We start from the raw sequence: 17,366 nt of genomic DNA, 5'->3' as shown, positions 1-17,366 counted from the left end.
TCTCTGTCTATCTAAGTGGAGCTGGTCTTCGCTTGCAAGGGGAATATTCTTCCACCTAGAATTGATTTGTATAATAAAGGATCTGAATTTATATATATGTATAGTCTTTGCTTCGGGATACTCAAATCTTCTATTATAGATAAGATGGAACCGTTTTGGTCATATCAGCAATGTATATAGTACATGTACAGTACTGTACAGCACATACAATGTCAATTCTGCATTATTCAAAGCGACCGACGTCGATACGCCCAGAACGCCTTCCAGGGCAATCTCCAGTCGGAGCGGAGCAGGCTAGGGTTGAAGATGTCAAAGTCGACCTTTTGCAGTCGATCCAGCCACAGCTGTGTCGATACAGCCGGCATCAAGACCCCGAACCCGCGCTCAACTTCCTTCAGTTGCCGCTCGTAAGGAGAATGCTGCTGAGCGGGGGCCGTGGCGGCGGAGTCCTGTTGGGATTGTTGCTGTTCTCTGTATTCGTGGCCCTCCTCGCCTTCGTGCTCAAATTCATGGCCTACGTCTCGGCCTGCACGCAGATTCTTCAGCATCTGCCGCGCGGTGATGAGATGGTCACTGGCGCGAGTCGCAACGGCGAATACGGCATCCCGCAGTCCTGGGGCGTCTGCCCCGTGCCGGAAGACGTCTTCTTCCTTGACGCCTTTCTGCGCCATGATATCCAACGGCAGTGTGATCGCACCCTGCTTCGTGCCTACCCCACTGAGCGTCGCCGGCTGGTTTGAGTGCTGGCTCGGCGGCGGGGATGGAAAGGCCACAAGCGGGACACCGCGCAGCACGGCTGCTATCCCAGCGGCCTTTCCGATGTGCGAGGCGAGATGGTCTGCCGTCAGAGACGTCATGGGCAGGGCAGCTAGTGTCAGATACAGCAAGGTCGAGTAGGTGTTCTCGGCGTAGGACTCCAGTGCAGCAAGGTTGGGATAGGGGGCGTTGGTGAGGGATTGCTCACGCGCGTTGATCATGCGCAGGAACCAGCCCTTGCTGAGCCTTGCGCGGCCGTCTGTTCGAGCATTGAGGTCCGAGACGGCCGCAGCCAGCAATACGGCTATGGGCTCCTTCGGTGGTGAGCCCGAGAGGGCGCGAGTGACGGTGTCCCGCCAGAATTGCAGCCGCATCAGCCCGATTGTGTATGACGAGGTCGTGTCGGGAATCATAGACAGGGAGATATTCAACGCTCGCAAGGCGAGGTAGAATGTCTGCGTCTGTCGAGGAATGAAGGTACTGAAGATATAGGAGGGACGGTCATATTTCCTATACAGCATTATTTACTAGTCAGCGATACGCTCGTCTAGCTGTTGTAAGGCCTGGAAACATTTACCGGACGAGATCAGTGCAATATCGCCGCGCCGACTCAACTTCGGCCTCTGCGGCCCCTGTTACAGGTGCCTGAGCTGGAGCTGACCTGGTGAAGTCTCGCCGTTGGTTCCGGCTCTGCGGCCGTCGTCGGAATGAGCGCAAAGAAGCCTCCGCATGGCGGGGAGAGAAAGTCCTTTTCAAGCATGACATGGTGATAGCCGCAGATAATATTCTTCGATTCAATTTCGAGTCTTTCGAATCCTCTCAGCTAGCGCATGGCTATGAAGATGCGTCGTTTGCGAGATGGTGCTGGACAGGTCGCTCCATGGAGCTGTAGTCACTGTCTCCGAAAACGAAATCCCTGGTCGATATTAAGTGGACAGAACGTAAGTATATTTGACGTAATTAAAACAAGACAGTGGAGGATAAGAGCAATCCTCCGGCGTCATGCATGGCCCTGCTTGGAAATCCTGCAGCTCTGTTTCGAGCTTTTTCCCACTAAAATGACGTCGGCCCGAGCTGCGTGCGCGTCTTCCGGCGCGTCTTCCAAACCAGCCAAATTAATACTTCCCTGAGGCTCCCCATCTCCGAACCTGACAATAGCACTTTTTGGTCGAAGATTCCCTCCAAAGTCTCGTCGCGTCCATCATGAGCTTTGGAGATGTCGATGAACGGCCAACCAAGAAACGGCGCTTTTTCGTGGAGGAGGAGGACGAACAGCCCCTCTCGCGTGACACCCCCGACGCGTCGCAGGAGGCCTTCGCCCCAAGAAACCTCGAAAATGGCACAGGGGAGAGGGAAGATGCCCTGAGCTTATCAGGCAATGGTATCTCTGTGGAAGATGCAGAGCACAAGCGGCGAACCACGTACCATCCCGACGTCGATACCAGCTCTAATGGCGTTCACAGACACGAGCCGGTGCGAGACCAGCAACCTCCGGTGGGACAACAGGAGAATGGAAGTACTTTTGATACGGAGCTATTCTCCAGCATCGTGGGACAGGAGATCCCCCAAGATACAATGATGCAAATCCGGGCCGCTGCAAACGATAATATGGAGAGAGCCATCAACATGTTTTTTGACGGGTCGTGGAAGAACGCCAGCCGCACTGCATCGTCCACTATTCCTCAACAACCCTCTCGGGCTGATATTGCTACAGCATCGACTACCACGGCCGAGGAACCTCAGGGGAATACAGAGACGAGGGATACGACGGACTGGAAACCACCGGAGGGCGCAAAGGTTCTTACGTCTATGCCATACCATAGATATATAGGCGCCTTTGGAGTGGCGGCGTGGGCAACGAGAAGTGGTACTAATCTAATTCGTCATGACGAGCCGGTCAAAATTGAACGCACTAGGTCGCAACCTTTGACAAAATTACGCAGAGGTGGAAAAGTTGTCGTGAATCAAAAAGCAGACGTTTTGACTCGCTTCACGAACCAAAGAGGTGAAGAGATTGGACGTCTCCCTCGAGAGACTGCCGAATGGGTTTCCACGCTCATTGATCAAGGGATATGCGATTTTGAAGGCGTCTGCGTCTTCGCCCCTGACAGGATCAGGGTTAATGATACCATCTATTTGCAGCTCCGATGTTATCTCCTCAAGGACGCGTTTCACCCGGACAATTTCAAGAGTCTGGACGATAACAGATCGACCGGCCTATTCGAGCAGCAGGAGAGTCTGGAGGAGCGAGAGTTGCGTCTCCGTCAAGTTGCCCTGGTTAAGCTCTTCGATGAGATTAATCTACTCCCGACCTCTACCAACGAGACTACTGTAAAGCATAAGAAGGAAGGGCTGCTGCGGGCAGCTGAAATGGCGGAGCAATATGACAAGAACAAAAAGGACAACCATAAAGATACCAACGAGCCAGGTGATTCCTCCCAGGAGGAAGAGTCTGCCGAGTTAGAAGAAGATCAGCTCGACACATTATACAAGAAGGCCCAGTCGTTCGACTTTAGCACTCCAGAAGCTCAGCCTGCTGAAACGTTTGTGATGAATCTCCGTAAATATCAAAAGCAAGCTCTCCACTGGATGCTCGCAAAGGAGAAAGACGCCAAATTGGACAGGCAGACCTCGATGCACCCGCTGTGGGAAGAGTACAAGTGGCCCACGAAGGATGTTGATGACAAGGTTTTGCCGTGCGTTTATCGACAAGACTACTTCTACGTGAACCCTTATTCCGGCGAGTTGAGCTTGGAGTTTCCAGTCCAGGAACAACGTTGCCTGGGCGGAATTCTCGCAGACGAGATGGGTCTGGGCAAGACGATTGAGATGCTCAGTCTCATACACTCAAATCGGATCATGCCCGATGCTGATGGTTCTGTCAATGGTCTGCCACGGCTTCCTAAGTCGTCTACGGGGGTAGTTCCGGCCCCTTATACGACACTTGTCGTTGCACCAACTTCGCTTCTCTCTCAATGGGAGAGCGAGGCTAACAAGGCTTCTGCTCCGGGATCGCTCAGAACAGTCATCTACTACGGTGCAGACAGAAGTGTAAATCTGAAGACTCTCTGCTCTGCGGCAAATGGTGCCTCTGCCCCCCATTTGATCATCACGAGCTATGGAGTGGTGCTGTCAGAATATCGCAGCCTTGCATCTCGACCACTGCTGTCAGCTGGTGGTCACAGCGGACTGTTCTCCCTCGAGTTCTTCCGGGTTATTCTGGATGAAGCTCACCTCATCAAAAACCGCCGTTCTAAATCAGCTCGAGCATGCTATGAGCTCAAGGCTATCCATAGATGGGTTTTGACGGGTACGCCCATTGTCAACCGGTTGGAAGATCTGTTCAGTCTGGTCCGTTTCCTGAAAGTTGAACCATGGAGCAACTTCTCCTTCTGGAGGACATTCATCACAGTCCCTTTTGAGTCGAAAGATTACGTACGCGCCCTCAATGTTGTGCAGACGGTCTTGGAGCCTCTTGTCCTCCGTCGGACGAAGACGATGAAGACGCCAGAGGGAGAAGCTTTGGTTCCACTGCCTCCTCGGACAATTACAATCGAGGAGGTGGAGCTCTCGCAGCAAGAACGCGAGATCTACGATTACATATACACCCGCGCAAAGCGTACTTTCAACGACAATGTCGAAGCCGGTACCCTCCTCAAGTCTTACTCGACTATCTTCGCCCAAATCCTGCGACTCCGACAGACTTGCTGCCATCCGGTGCTCACCCGGAATAAAACCATTGTCGCAGAAGAAGAGGAAGCTGCGGCGGCGGCTGATGAGGCGAACGATTTGAAGGACGATATGGACTTGCAAGAGCTTATCGACCGCTTCACCGCGTCTACTGAGGCGGCGGATTCTAATCAGCAGCAGGACGCGTCAATGCGCTTTAGTGCCCATGCATTGAGGCAAATCCAGAACGAGTCCAGCGGTGAATGCCCTATTTGTTCGGAGGAGCCGATGATAGAGCCTGCAGTAACGGGTTGCTGGCACAGCGCATGCAAGAAATGCCTCGAGGATTTCGTCCGTCATCAAACGGATAAAGGGGAGGTGCCTCGCTGTTTCTCGTGTCGGGCGCCTGTGACACGGCGAGACATCTTCGAAGTTGTCCGTCATCGGTCGCCCAACTCGACAGCAGACGAACAAGATCTTTACAGCAGCTCGCCTCCATCGTCTTCGCAACCAGCACCCAAGATCTCTTTGAGGCGTATCTATCCGCTGTCGCCTTCAGCTCATACGTCGGCAAAGATCCACGCACTGATATCCCATCTGACGCGTCTGCCTCCCAACACCAAGGCCGTCGTATTCTCTCAGTTCACGTCTTTCCTCGATCTTATCGGTCCGCAGCTCACCCGAGCAGGCATATCTCACCTCCGGCTCGACGGCACAATGCCGCAGAAAGCGCGAGCGGAAGTCCTTCGCCAGTTCACCAGCACGGAAACCTATGAAGAGGAGCTGGAGGACGATGATCTCGATGCGACGCCCAGGAAACCCTCCAGCCGTCCAAAAGGGCCAACCCAGAATCAGTCTCCGACCGTCCTCCTCATGAGTCTTCGTGCCGGCGGCGTAGGTCTGAACCTCACGGCGGCCAGCCACGTCTACATGATGGATCCGTGGTGGAGTTTTGCGGTCGAGGCGCAGGCAATCGACCGCGTGCACCGGATGGGTCAGCTGCGCGAAGTATCAGTGACGCGGTTTGTGGTGAAGGATTCGATCGAGGGGCGCATGCTGCGCGTCCAGGAACGGAAGATGAACATTGCAGGGACTCTAGGTCTCCGGGTAGGAGGAGACGGGAGCGAGGAAGAGCGACGAAAGGAGAGAATCGAGGAGCTGAAGCTGCTGTTTGAGTGAGCGGTCGAGCAGCATACTCAGAATAATGACCTTTTTGTTGTCGTCATTGTTGTTCTATCTCTCTTGTCTGTCTGGAACAGGATAGAGGGGCATTTCTAATAAAATTTCTAATAAATATATCGCGTCTATACCCCATGTATGATATATCTACCGGATTGAGGGGAATCTTTGTTTTTAGATAGGTAGGCAGGCGGCGTTGAGATCACAGTTCACTTAGGTAACCCAGGTCATCTTCTGCAACCTTTCGCGATTTATCCTGGATGGAATCTTCTTTCAAGGCATACACAGCAATTGTAGTAATAGCAGTAGTTTGTTTAAGTCCGCTTGAGAATACATACCATATCATCAATAACCTTTATCATAGATTAGCTTTTGAAATTCCAACCTTTCCGGCCTTTCCGGCCGACAGGATTCTTCCAAAACCTCCATCAAAACCGGCCTCCACCATTCTTCACCATAGTAGTCATAGACATCCTTTGCAAGAGTGTGCTCAACATACTCTGGAAAAAACCCACTGTTTTCCCAGTCCAGTATGCCAGTGATCTTCTCCCCGTCGTCATCAACCATGATATTTCTGGGGAAAAGATCTCCATTCGTAAGGACGAACTTGGTCGAGGAGGAGGATTCTTTGCGTAGTTTGGAAAGTGTCCGCTGCCAACGGTGCTTTTTAATAAATTAAAAAAATTCCTTTTTTGACTCGTTGGAGGCACCACTCGTCAAACTCGGCCTCTGAGTCAAATGAGCCTAGGTTGTATTCCCTTCGGATCCCTTGATAGAGATTGCGCGCTGGTTGACGATTGATGCGTCCAATGTACTGTTGCGTGCATTTTCTGAAAAGGCGTATTTGAATCTTGAGCTGGTCTTTGATGGAGTCGCGCTGCCTCTCGTTCAATGAATGCCAGACTTCACCGAGTGTTTTGCCTGGGACATAATCGCTGATCATCGCAATTTGATCATCGTCGCCATGGGGACGGCACTCCCAGACTCTGGGTGTCAGGATTCCTTGTTCGTTGGCATATGCTATCATGTCGGCCTCGGATTGTTGAAAGATGGCTGCGGGTTTGAACTTGATGGCGACATATTGGCCATCTGAGTTACGAGATTTGATAACACGATTCTCGAAAGTATTATCGAGCAGTTCACCTTCGAAGGGCCCTGTGTACTTGCCTGTCTAACTTATCAGTTTTGAAGATCTTGTGTATGAGACTGAGGATTCTCGGACTGAACATCCATCCATGCCTGGCGTTTTGGTAATGTGGCCGATAGGCGGGTCTGCCATTCCACTACCTAAAATGGGTTTGTTTCTGTTACGGGAGGACACATACGTATAAAGAGTAATCACGTGTTGCAGTCACTTACTACACAGAAGAGCTAGTGCTGACTGACACAGCACGGTAAATGAAAAGTTGGAGAAGATAAAGGGAGATGTTGTAGCTACTCAAGAAGAACATGTAGTGACATATCAAATAGACACAAATTAATACAGGACCATTCAACGGCTGTCCCCACCATCTGAGATCCCTCAACCAACTTCAATAAAGCAAAAAAAAGAAAGCAACATAAAAGAATAGATTCATAGTCTCTTAAGAGCAAACCATTCAATAAGTGGAACAGTGCCTCTGGCTCTATGGACTTCTAGGGTGTAGAAAGACCGTTCTTACTAAGTGTAATAATAATAATAATTAACCCTAGATGATACACCAATAGGTCTAATAATTATAACTCTTAGACCAGGGGTCTAGATGATATAACCGATAAAATATACTACCAGTTAGCCAAAAGGTATCTTAACCCCTTAAGAGAGGTACTAAGTCCTTCGGGACCTTAGTATTCATGTCTGCCTATGTCTCTAGTTGTCAGATAGCTATCAAATATATAGTCTATATCACCTTCTCTACTATTCTGTTACACTCTGCTGAACTCTCACGTACAGTAGACCTGTAGGAGCTGTGGATCCATCTCTCTACCCCTTCAGACCAACCTACACCCATTACAATGAGAGTCTCACACAAAAGTTAGAACACTGGGAGCACGTAGAGGCATCATGTCTTAGCACGCGGGTGCTCACTGAGCCATGGACTGAGCAGCCTCACCAAAGCAGCAGTACCGAAAAAAAAAGAAGGAAATTCTAGAGCTGTCGCAGAAAAAATGTTCTATATATATACATACTGTACATACATACGTTAGATATCTAAACAATGACAAAAGAAAAAAAATATATATATATATATATAAAAAGCAGGGCTTCATCCATCCCATTCCTTGTGCCTGGCTTATCTATACTAATCTTATTTGCGTATTTATTCCATTTTATTTTATTTAGAGGATGCTGCTGATGATCACGATAATGATCATGATGCCTTAGTCGACGAATTCCTGCCAATGTGCAGCTTGTCTTTGACCTTCTCGAGAGTCCTGGAGGTGGAGGATTTGTTTCTTTTGTGTCCGATGCCGTTGGCATTACTGTTGGGTTTAGCGTTAGAGTTGCTGTTGGAATTAGAGTTCTTGTTGCTGTTGCTGTTACTATTGCTATTGCTGTGGCCGTTTCCGGCATCTTTCGCGTTGGATGATGGTGAACCACTTGGGGAAGCATCGTCTGCGTTCTTGCTGTTGCTGTTATTATTGCTTGGCTTTGTAGATGGTGAGTTGTTTGCATTCGCATCTCCTCCCGTCTTGGTCGTATCTTGTTGCGGGTCTCTTGCCTGTTTCTCGCCCTGCTTCTTCAGCTGCTCATTTGTCTCGCCCACTGGCTGCGAAGCCGCCGTATCTGCTGCTCCTACATCACTGGATGACGCAGGATCGGGCTGCTGGCTGGAGGCAGTGGTCTTGAGGAGATCTGAGCTATTATTGTTTTTGCTGTTTTTGCTATTGCTGTTGTTGTTGCTGCTACTGCTGCCATCGTTTGGGTTGGACGTTCGCTGCTCGACGGGTTCTGATGAGATGCCACCCTCTGCGACTGGGGGAGCGTCTGGCTGAACTATCAAATCAAAAACCCTCAAATCATAAGAACTCAAATTGCTTCTCATCAATCTATGTCACCAGACAAACATACCGTCACGGTTCCCAGCATCATACGGATCTGTAGCTGTCCCCTTCCCAGTGACGCCCGAGATGGGCTCTTCGCCATGCGGCTTGTTGGTTTCGTTGTTGCTTTCCCCCCAGATTGCTCGTTTGCCTGCATCGACGACCTTGTTGACTGTCTCCATACTTACGTGGTACAGCTCTTGATCCACACGCCTCTTGATGACGATGTAGACTGATCAAATGAAGTTCGATGGAAGGCGAGTGTGGATCAAGGTACTAATGATCATTGACACTCAATTCAATCAGCTCAGACAGAGATCAGATTGGGATAGCTTTCCTTTTTAAGAATCCACAGTAGCTTGTTTAGGGCAGCTGGTCTCGTGTCGGTTGCGTCTTGCTTCGGCATGCATCTGGACCTCTACTGATGTCAGGCCGCAGATACACTTCCGCCATCACAACCTGGGGCGAGTAACTGGATGCTGCCATTGGAGGACCAGAAAACAAGGCAAGTCCGTCTTCAAATAAGTTCTCTTCCGTTGACATCTCATCCCAGACAGCACACTCCTGACGTCATGAAGTGGCTGTGTCACGTGATGTGTCAGTACACAGGAGGAAATGCCAGTTGTTGACAACTAGTTGTGATGGACTCGAGATTCTCTGTGTATATGAGATACTATTTATATAGATTAAAAGGTAACAATAGAAAGCAACGCGTGGTTCATGAAGTGCCATAACAGGGCTTGCACACTGACAAAGTGTCAGTTCTGGCGGTAAGAAGCACAGCATGCAGACTGTCAAAAAGAGCGAAAAGAAAGAGCAGGAAGAAAACAAAAAACATGATATAACGATTATGATATAGCCCAGATTTTGCATCAACCGGCAATGCGTAGAGATCAGTTCCACACCTTTGCGCAGCCCCAACCCCAGTAAAGACGGAAAAGCATCATTGGATGATAAGAACAAAGAACAACACACCACAAGGAACAACACAACACAACGCCTTTCTCCCAGATCTTGCAAGTATACTTCTCATGCTCGCCTGGAGCAAAGTCTCAAAAACAAGATGTCCTGTCTGTAGTGGCAGACAGGGCCAGGGCCCATATGGAATACGCCGCTCTAATGACTTCTGCATAGAATGTAGTTGCTATTACTTGCCATCCTTAGAAGGCTCTTTCTCCTTGGCCTTTCTTAATTCTGGATTCAGAGGGTGCTCAGGGTCATATCCCACGCTCTTGACAATACCAAGGCCCTTCGTTTTGCCCTCGCGGAAGAGCACCCGATCACCTGGCGTCAGGAATTCCGGACGCTGGATAAACCGGAAGGCAACCAGGGCGCGATCGCCAGTTCGGATGAAAGCACGGTCGATATCAATAATGGAACAGGTCTGGCTGACAGCGCCGACGTGTAGCATCGCCTGATATCTAGGCCGAATGGTGGTTGCGTGAGAAAGAATGAGAACTGTAATTAATCATATTCAGTGATGAATCATCCAACGGCATGAATAGTAATGTACCTACCTTCAGCAACAAATTCTCGATAGACCTTCGGAGGATTGTCAACTTTCGATAAGACGACCATCCCCTTACGCACCTCTTTTCGCCGCACACGCTTCAACGCGAACGATCCCGATTGTCCTGCCGAGCAGACGTTCACTGGGATCCGCTTCCGTTCGATGGACTTGATCGTCGTCGTGATGAACTGGCCCAACGAGTCCGGCCCGATCTGCACCGTATCACCCGCGTGAATGACCCCGGACTTGACTATGCCCGAGACGACGGTCCCCACGAAAGGGACAGAGAAAGTGTCGTTGACGAGAAACTCGAACGGCGCTTCTGCGTTGTAGTGGCCGTGATGAGGGAGGATATTGAGGAATGTCCGGACGAGGTCGAGGCCCTCGCCAGTGACGTTGGAGACCTGGAAGATGGGACAGATACGTTGGCTGACAAACTGCGTCGCGGTATTGATAGTCTCCTCCATGTCCTTGACGAAGATGGGGATCTTCCGTGCACCCGGCGACTTGAGGATCCGCGTCAGCTGGGTGATGGTCTGCTGCAGAATCTGAGGCGGGCAGATATCAATCTTCGTGATAATGACCATCACCGGCACATTCAGAGCCAAGGCGATCCCTAGATGCTCCTTGCTCATGCCCACCAAGCCATTGTTGGCTGCTACCATCAACAAGCAATAATTAGGGCTGCTGCTCAGCATCCCGAACACCGTGGTCCGGAGATAGCGCTCATGCCCAGCTAGATCGGAGAACGAGATCACCTTGGCAGACTTCTTGCCGATTTCTTCCCAGGACAGCTTGCGGCCCTGCGCACTGCCGACGATCTCACCGCGGGTGTCGAAACCCATGATTTCCATACCGACAGAGCTGGTCCGGCCGCTCTCGACCTCGTGTTTATGGCGGAAGAGGTTGACGCGGGCTTTCCCCCTGCCATCATCCAGGTTTCCCTTCACGAGAACTCCCAGGAGGGTACTCTTGCCCGCATCGACATTACCCACGACCGCAATCCGAGTCTCGATGACCTCTTCCACCCGGCCCGGGACCTGTCGGATCAAAACCTTGCCACATGCTCCCTTCATCTTCTCATTTTTGTTACGCGCCTCCTCTGGTCCGCCCACGTTGTATGTCAACAGGACACGGCAGTGCGCGGGGATGGTGTTGGCCGCCTCCTGTAGCCGCTCCAACGCAGTATTCCACTGAGCAAGATCGAACCCCATCGACTCGCCATTGTCCTCCATCCCCAGGTCAAACACGGTCTCCCCGTGTCCCTCATCTATCCGCGCCTGCACCACACCAGCAAGAAGTTGCAAGCTGTTCTCGCCATCAGGGGACGTGCCCAGTAGCAGATCCTTCAGCTTCGCCGTATTAGGGCCATCTGAGAGACCGAGCTGGTCCAGGATATCGAGTTCAGCATGCTCCTCTGTTACCACAGAAGGGCTAGCCGTCGAGTAACCGCTGTCGCTCGGTGCGACAGACGGATCCTGACCGGAAAAAGCGGAGCGACGCGCCTGCTCCTTTGCAACGTAGTCGGCAAATTCGCTAAGCGCCTGTTCATCGAGTGAGCTCATCAGCCACTTTGCCAGCACATCAAGGACCCCGAGGAACACATACCAACTCGCCTCTCCGCCGCTCCTCGGCGGTTTGCTTAGTCGCCGCCTGCGGCATGATACGATGGTAGATGGTACGGGGGACTCGAGAGCGATTCGGGACTCTTCAGCTGTAATTCGGACGACGGAGGTTCTTGGATCGCCACCGGCGCACTCAGCAGTGTATTCGTACGATCATTATTTTTGCACAAGAGGCGCCAGCAACAATAACGAGGTCAAGACAAGAGCATCAGTCCAGGGGAAGATGATGGATCGCGAAGGCGGAGGGTGACGCCGGGTACTGGGGAAGCTCCGCTTTTATCGATAGGAGAAATCACTTCGACGCTTCCGCCCTGCACAAGGCGCCCCAGATGACTCACTGCACCGCCGCGCTTTATTTCTACCTACAGGCACTGCACACAATCTGCACTTACGACAGGCACACGAAGTACGGCGCGCATTTATTCGCTGCCTTTCTAGGGCACTATTATTATTTGGTTGTCTTCTATCCAGCCACTACCACAATCTGGCAGAAGTATCAATACCCCGTAGCTGTTCCTGACAAGGACTCCCTCGAGGATCAAATAGCTGTATCATGATAATCCAGGTGCTCAAGATCGCTGGAGAAGGCTCATAATTCCCCTGCCATCCTGTTCCGCTCCCCTGGCAGAAACCCAACCGCCCAGTCATCCGTACCGCAACGCTGTCACGATGCTTGTGGAGAGATCAGAACGACTGAGTCACCTAGGATTCATTGGCCGTCAGCACCATGGTCAACAAACACGAGCTACGGGCCCATGCAAAATTCTGACTCACCTCTGACAAAAAGCATCTCTTCTTGCTTCCTGATGGTCTGGGGAATCGTCAGCGCTGGCCCCCCACAGAACGATCGCTGCGATTTGGACGGGAACGAGTCGCTCACCTTCACAGTCTCCTCCCCGGTTTCATCTTCTTCTACCACGTAGATAGTCTCTTCGACGTCGCCCAAAACCAGATTGCAGTGACTGTCGTAGGCCTGCGGACGGGAGGCAAGTTAGTCGACAAATTGCAATCCAAACCGCAGTCAATTCAGGAGGGCTGCCCTACATGGAGGCGTCCTTTCAGCTCACGATCTCCGCGTAGCTTGACAAAGACGATTTCGTCCAGCGAGAGTCGGACCAGGTCCAAGGGCTCGGAGACGGTCGAAGCTCCCCCGGCCTCGGCGTCGGCCATTTTGGGGAGGAAGGAAACCGGAAGGCCTTGGAGTTAAGGCAGATCGACAGTGGCAGACACACCGTTCACCGCAGGTAGACCATGCAGCCTGGAAGAGAGCGAAGGAGCGTGGAATGGACGTGATGCCCCCGCCGTGGTCGCGACGTCGAGCTCCGAGTTGCGGGTCGGCAACCCGGACAAGGCGTGAAGGCGCCAAGACCGTGCGAAAATGCCTCCCGACTCCGGTCGCGTCCAAACCCACACGTTGCAAACACTGGAATTCTCCACTTCAGGGGAGTCCACACCGCAACCACGAGCCCTCGATGCGGGTCTGCGCGCTTCGCGGTGAGGCTCTACGCCCTCACTTGATCTGCTCCACACGCCGTCAACAAATTTCCTCCGAACACGCGCTCAATGGCCCCCGTTTCGCGCCTTTTTGGGCTTCCCCTCGAGGCTCCCGCACCTTTGCGTCGGAGACTGAGCCATCTCAGACGTCCAAATACCCTGCTTATTGGAGATGGCGGCTTCCACGGTCAGAGAGGATCCAGGGCTTTACCTCGACCCTAGGCACGTCGCCGCCCTCGAGCTCGACACGTGTCTTGGACGGAGAGAACGCACCGGCCGATGACCACGGCGAGGACCAGGAACTACAAAAGAAGAAGGCGACGCTGTACAAGATCCTTCGCGATGGACAGCCAGAGCAAGTGATGAGGACCATGCGGGATCCAGAATACCGCGAGGTTGTCGGATCCCTGCCTGCGAGCGCATTTGTCAGTGCTTTCCTCCTGCTAACCCCCGAATACTTTATCGAGCCATACCGAACGATCCACAAGCCGCTACACCCTTACGTCGTAGAGCTCAAGGGCTACAAACCGCTGGAAGACATCTTTTCCGAGTTCGCGAGCGGTCTTGCGGCAATCGTGGGAGCGAGACGGAGCGCGGGCCGCAGTCTTGGTCTCGCCGAGTACCTCCATCTGCTGCGTTGTGCGGCATCCATGGGCGATGGTCCCATGGCGGATGTCGTCTGGGAGGAAATGAAGTCGGAGGATGTGGTACCGGACATCCGATGTTACAACTACTATCTGGAAGCGAAGATCTGGGACAACGCCTATACTGCGTTGGAGAAACATCGCTTACGGGTCTCTCCTTTCTACTATCGAAAGAGAAGATTCGAGGCTCCACCGCCGGGCTTTGAAGGATTTGGAACGGCAGGAAGAAGTGTGAGAAAACAGGTCCTCCAGATTTTCCAAGAGATGACGGATCGAGGCATCAATGGCGACCAAACGTGTTTTATCAACATTTTCCTAGCCTGTGCCCGGGTCGGTCATGTGCGAGGAATGAAGTCAATCCTGAAGACGGTTTGGAATGTCGATGTGGATCTACTGGGACAGGGTGAGAGCGAACACCCCCCGGTTACCCGCTACGATCCCTCATCGTCGTTGTACCCGTCCAGTGAGTTACTCTTTGCGATTGCTCATGGGTTTGGCGTCAATACCGACATGGCTGCTGCGCTGCGAACAATCGACTTCGTGTCGCGCCAATACAACATCAACGTTCCGGAAAAAGTGTGGCTGGAATTGTTCGATCGGGCCTTTGTTCTCTCGAGGAGGCGCTTTGGGCCAGACCGTGACCGAGACTTGAGGGGCGCAGTACCGATGGATCTAGTGGTTGGGATTTTCGAGTTGATGACATCCGAGCCGTACAACGTGCGTCCACCGATGGAAGTGTACCGCATGCTCGGGAGGATTGCTTACGACAGGGATCGACTGAGGGCCTTCCGATCTTACATGGACGACGCTTACAACTTGCTTCGAGAAACGAGGCAGAAACGGAAGGAGGCCAGACGCGTCGTGGAACGATATCTGGGCGAGCCATTTTCACCAAAATCCGAATCGAATCCTCCACGTGAGATTCCCGAATCTGTACTGCAGTCGGCAGCATTTACGGAGGCGGTGAACAGATATGAGATGCTGCGGTTGTTGGTCGCTCAACAGACGCACCTTATGGAACGCATGGCGAAACTGCTTATGACCAATGACCGCTGGACGGGGCGAGACAATCCGGATTGGGAACGTCGCCTGCTCCCGACTTTCATCAGTGAATGGCGGGATTTTATCCCGAGAAGTTTATATTTCAACATCACTGGGAAGAACGGTGGTCGGGTCGAGATCCAGGGCGAGACGTGCTGGGGGCAGCGACACATCCGGCCTCACGACAAGGTGCCGGTTCGCTGGTCCCCGGACGGCGAGCGGCCGGCGTACGACGAGGAGATCGAAGTCGACGACGATTTTCACTGGGAAAGGTTCCGCATGTCTCTCGGGGAGGAGTTCGCGAACCGGGAGCCTCTCAAGCGGCTGTTCTGGAAGACAATCGAACAGAAAGAGCACTCCATGCTTTACGAGACGGCGATGGAAGAAGACATGGAGCCGGGCACGCACCCGGATGCGGTAGGCGCTCAGGAGTCTTCACAACATGGCGACTTTGATGTGATCTTGCAACCGATAATGAAGCTATCCTTGACATGAGTTAATGAGTTGGTCTGGATTGACACGGTCTTGTTTGTTGTTTTTTCAGTCAATGACTTTGGTTTCTTTTCTTCTCTCTTTTTTTTTTCTGATTTTTTCCCCCAATGTTCAGCATTGCTTCTGCTGCTACATGTAAATACATACGATACGATCGATGGATATATCCCCCTGGAGTTTTCTTACTTCCCCCCCTTGTCTTGCAGTATATGTTATTGTTGTTTTTCTTTTTCTTGATACCAATTCGATACCATGCCATTAAGGCGTTCAATTATTCAGTATACTGACTGACGTAGTAAGTAATTGCCGGAAAGAAATGCCGCTGTAGAGAGAAAGAGAAATTCTCGTAGCAGTTCGAGGTCGTTAGTATCTACAGAGTACAGAGGATTGTTATTATTACCTCGTGCTGCAAAAACATAAGGTAGTTAGCTAGATAGCTAAGACAGGTATGTACTGTACAGTACATGCAGGTCAGTTATGTATGTCCTCAGGTTAATTGGGTGAGAACTGAAGGGGGTCGTTTCTATATTCCTGTATTTACAAGATGAATGTTCTGATTTATTGGACATGTTCTCTGTCATCGATCTCATCTCAGTTTCGTTCTGCGCAGATATTATGCATTATGTATAGAATTCATGATCATTTATGGTATGTATTGTCCAGTTATATCTTCTCTCGTTTCAGGTCGTTCACTACCATGTACCGCCCGATGGTGATCCAGCCCCATCGGAACCAGACCATCTGGCTCTTGTGGCCTTGGGTCATCGCACTGCGAGCTCTCAGCCACTCGTTGACGGTGTTGACGAAGAGCAGTCTGTTCGGCGGGCCCCGGCCCTTCTTAGAGGGTGCCCTGCCCGTCGTCGTCACCTCGCGGAGGTTGCTCAGCGCGCCCAGGAGCATCGTCACGGGCGCATCGAGGACACCCGAGTATTTGCGGAGGATGTTCGTGCTCGTGAGGGTGTACAGCGCCACGGGGCACGAGTACCCGCTCTTGCCTTTCATCAGCGCCCGCAGGAAAGCGACTGCGCCGTGGTACAAGGATCGGTGGTTGGGGTGGTTACTGATGCCATGTTGGTCAAAGGTCAAGATCACATCGATGGTCGCGTTAGGGGGCCCATCGGCACTGCCGTTTTGTTTTGGTCTAGTTGCATTTCCAGACGACGACAATGAGGCAGCGAGGTCGGGCGCAAAGGCGGACGCGAGGAGGGTGGAGATGTCGGTGGCAGACCAGGTCGTGGTCATACTGTCAGGGAAGCGGGAGGGATCGTCGACGACAAACACGTCGGACTCTTGCCGGAGTCCGAGACGAACAGCGCTCTTCTCGAGCTCTTTGCGGCGGATATGGCCCAGGCCATCTGCGTTGCCTGTCGTCTGTCAACAAAAAAACCCCCCCAGGACAATGATTTCTTCGGACTGTTTCACCAACTAGGGTCTGCATACCCGTACTCAGACACAGAATTTTGACATGATTCCCCAACTCGGGCTTGGTCAGCGCCAGCAGAGTCGGCGCAAAGAACATGGCCTCATCGTCCGGATGCGCAATCACCAGACATATCCGTTTGTTGTACAGCTTGGGAAACGAGCCTGTGAAGGGCGACCCAGAGGTGGAGGAGAGCGTCCAGAAGATCGCGAAAGCCACCGGAGCAATGAAAGCGAGAGCGATCCACGAGTAGGAGCTTGACATGGCGAGATTCTGTCGCGAGAAGAAATCACGAACGTGTGACACCTCCGGATGCTCCCCTCCGCGCGTCGAACACTTCCGTCTCTCCGAATTCGATTGTGTCAATGGCACGGAGCGCTTTCTATTCTCTTCTTGTCGCTATCGACAACGCGCCAACTATTCACGAGAAAGAACACAGCAGTCGCAGTCTCGAATGTTTAACGCAAGTACAACGTGGTGGAGCGGAGCAGTCACACATCCGCGCGGCTCGC

The 17,366-nt window shown here is 52.0% G+C and overlaps 7 protein-coding genes across 7 annotated transcripts; 2 read left to right on the top strand and 5 right to left on the bottom strand.

Annotated features, from left to right (window-relative positions):
- Positions 1–227: 227 nt before the first annotated feature.
- T310_3190 (uncharacterized protein) lies at positions 228–1,521 on the bottom strand (the record flags this gene model as incomplete). Its single annotated transcript, XM_013473936.1, has 2 exons — positions 228–1,266; positions 1,334–1,521. 2 exons carry the CDS (start codon positions 1,519–1,521, stop codon positions 228–230), a joined length of 1,227 nt encoding a protein of 408 aa, XP_013329390.1.
- Positions 1,522–1,959: 438 nt separating this feature from the next.
- On the top strand, positions 1,960–5,604 carry T310_3189 (DNA excision repair protein (Rad5); the record flags this gene model as incomplete). Its single annotated transcript, XM_013473935.1, has 2 exons — positions 1,960–4,066; positions 4,169–5,604. The coding sequence occupies 2 exons, from the start codon at positions 1,960–1,962 to the stop codon at positions 5,602–5,604; spliced, it is 3,543 nt and encodes a 1,180-aa protein (XP_013329389.1).
- A 202-nt stretch (positions 5,605–5,806) lies between these two features.
- On the bottom strand, positions 5,807–6,171 carry T310_3188 (uncharacterized protein; the record flags this gene model as incomplete). Its single annotated transcript, XM_013473934.1, has 2 exons — positions 5,807–5,957; positions 5,990–6,171. 2 exons carry the CDS (start codon positions 6,169–6,171, stop codon positions 5,807–5,809), a joined length of 333 nt encoding a protein of 110 aa, XP_013329388.1.
- Positions 6,172–7,955: 1,784 nt separating this feature from the next.
- On the bottom strand, positions 7,956–8,810 carry T310_3187 (uncharacterized protein; the record flags this gene model as incomplete). The annotated part of the gene is made up of 2 exons (XM_013473933.1): positions 7,956–8,581; positions 8,657–8,810. 2 exons carry the CDS (start codon positions 8,808–8,810, stop codon positions 7,956–7,958), a joined length of 780 nt encoding a protein of 259 aa, XP_013329387.1.
- A 965-nt stretch (positions 8,811–9,775) lies between these two features.
- On the bottom strand, positions 9,776–11,800 carry T310_3186 (GTP binding protein (GTPBP1); the record flags this gene model as incomplete). Its single annotated transcript, XM_013473932.1, has 3 exons — positions 9,776–10,086; positions 10,146–11,682; positions 11,747–11,800. The coding sequence occupies 3 exons, from the start codon at positions 11,798–11,800 to the stop codon at positions 9,776–9,778; spliced, it is 1,902 nt and encodes a 633-aa protein (XP_013329386.1).
- A 1,255-nt stretch (positions 11,801–13,055) lies between these two features.
- T310_3185 (uncharacterized protein) lies at positions 13,056–15,437 on the top strand (the record flags this gene model as incomplete). The annotated part of the gene is made up of 1 exon (XM_013473931.1): positions 13,056–15,437. The coding sequence occupies one exon, from the start codon at positions 13,056–13,058 to the stop codon at positions 15,435–15,437; it is 2,382 nt and encodes a 793-aa protein (XP_013329385.1).
- A 660-nt stretch (positions 15,438–16,097) lies between these two features.
- T310_3184 (N-acetylglucosaminyl-phosphatidylinositol deacetylase) lies at positions 16,098–17,118 on the bottom strand (the record flags this gene model as incomplete). Its single annotated transcript, XM_013473930.1, has 2 exons — positions 16,098–16,798; positions 16,875–17,118. 2 exons carry the CDS (start codon positions 17,116–17,118, stop codon positions 16,098–16,100), a joined length of 945 nt encoding a protein of 314 aa, XP_013329384.1.
- Between the last annotated feature and the right edge of the window lie 248 nt (positions 17,119–17,366).

Source organism: Rasamsonia emersonii, assembly GCF_000968595.1.
Source record: "Rasamsonia emersonii CBS 393.64 chromosome Unknown ctg1118621760056, whole genome shotgun sequence".
Classification (NCBI taxonomy): Eukaryota; Fungi; Ascomycota; class Eurotiomycetes; order Eurotiales; family Trichocomaceae; genus Rasamsonia; species Rasamsonia emersonii.
This window is presented reverse-complemented; position numbering and strand designations above follow the sequence as displayed.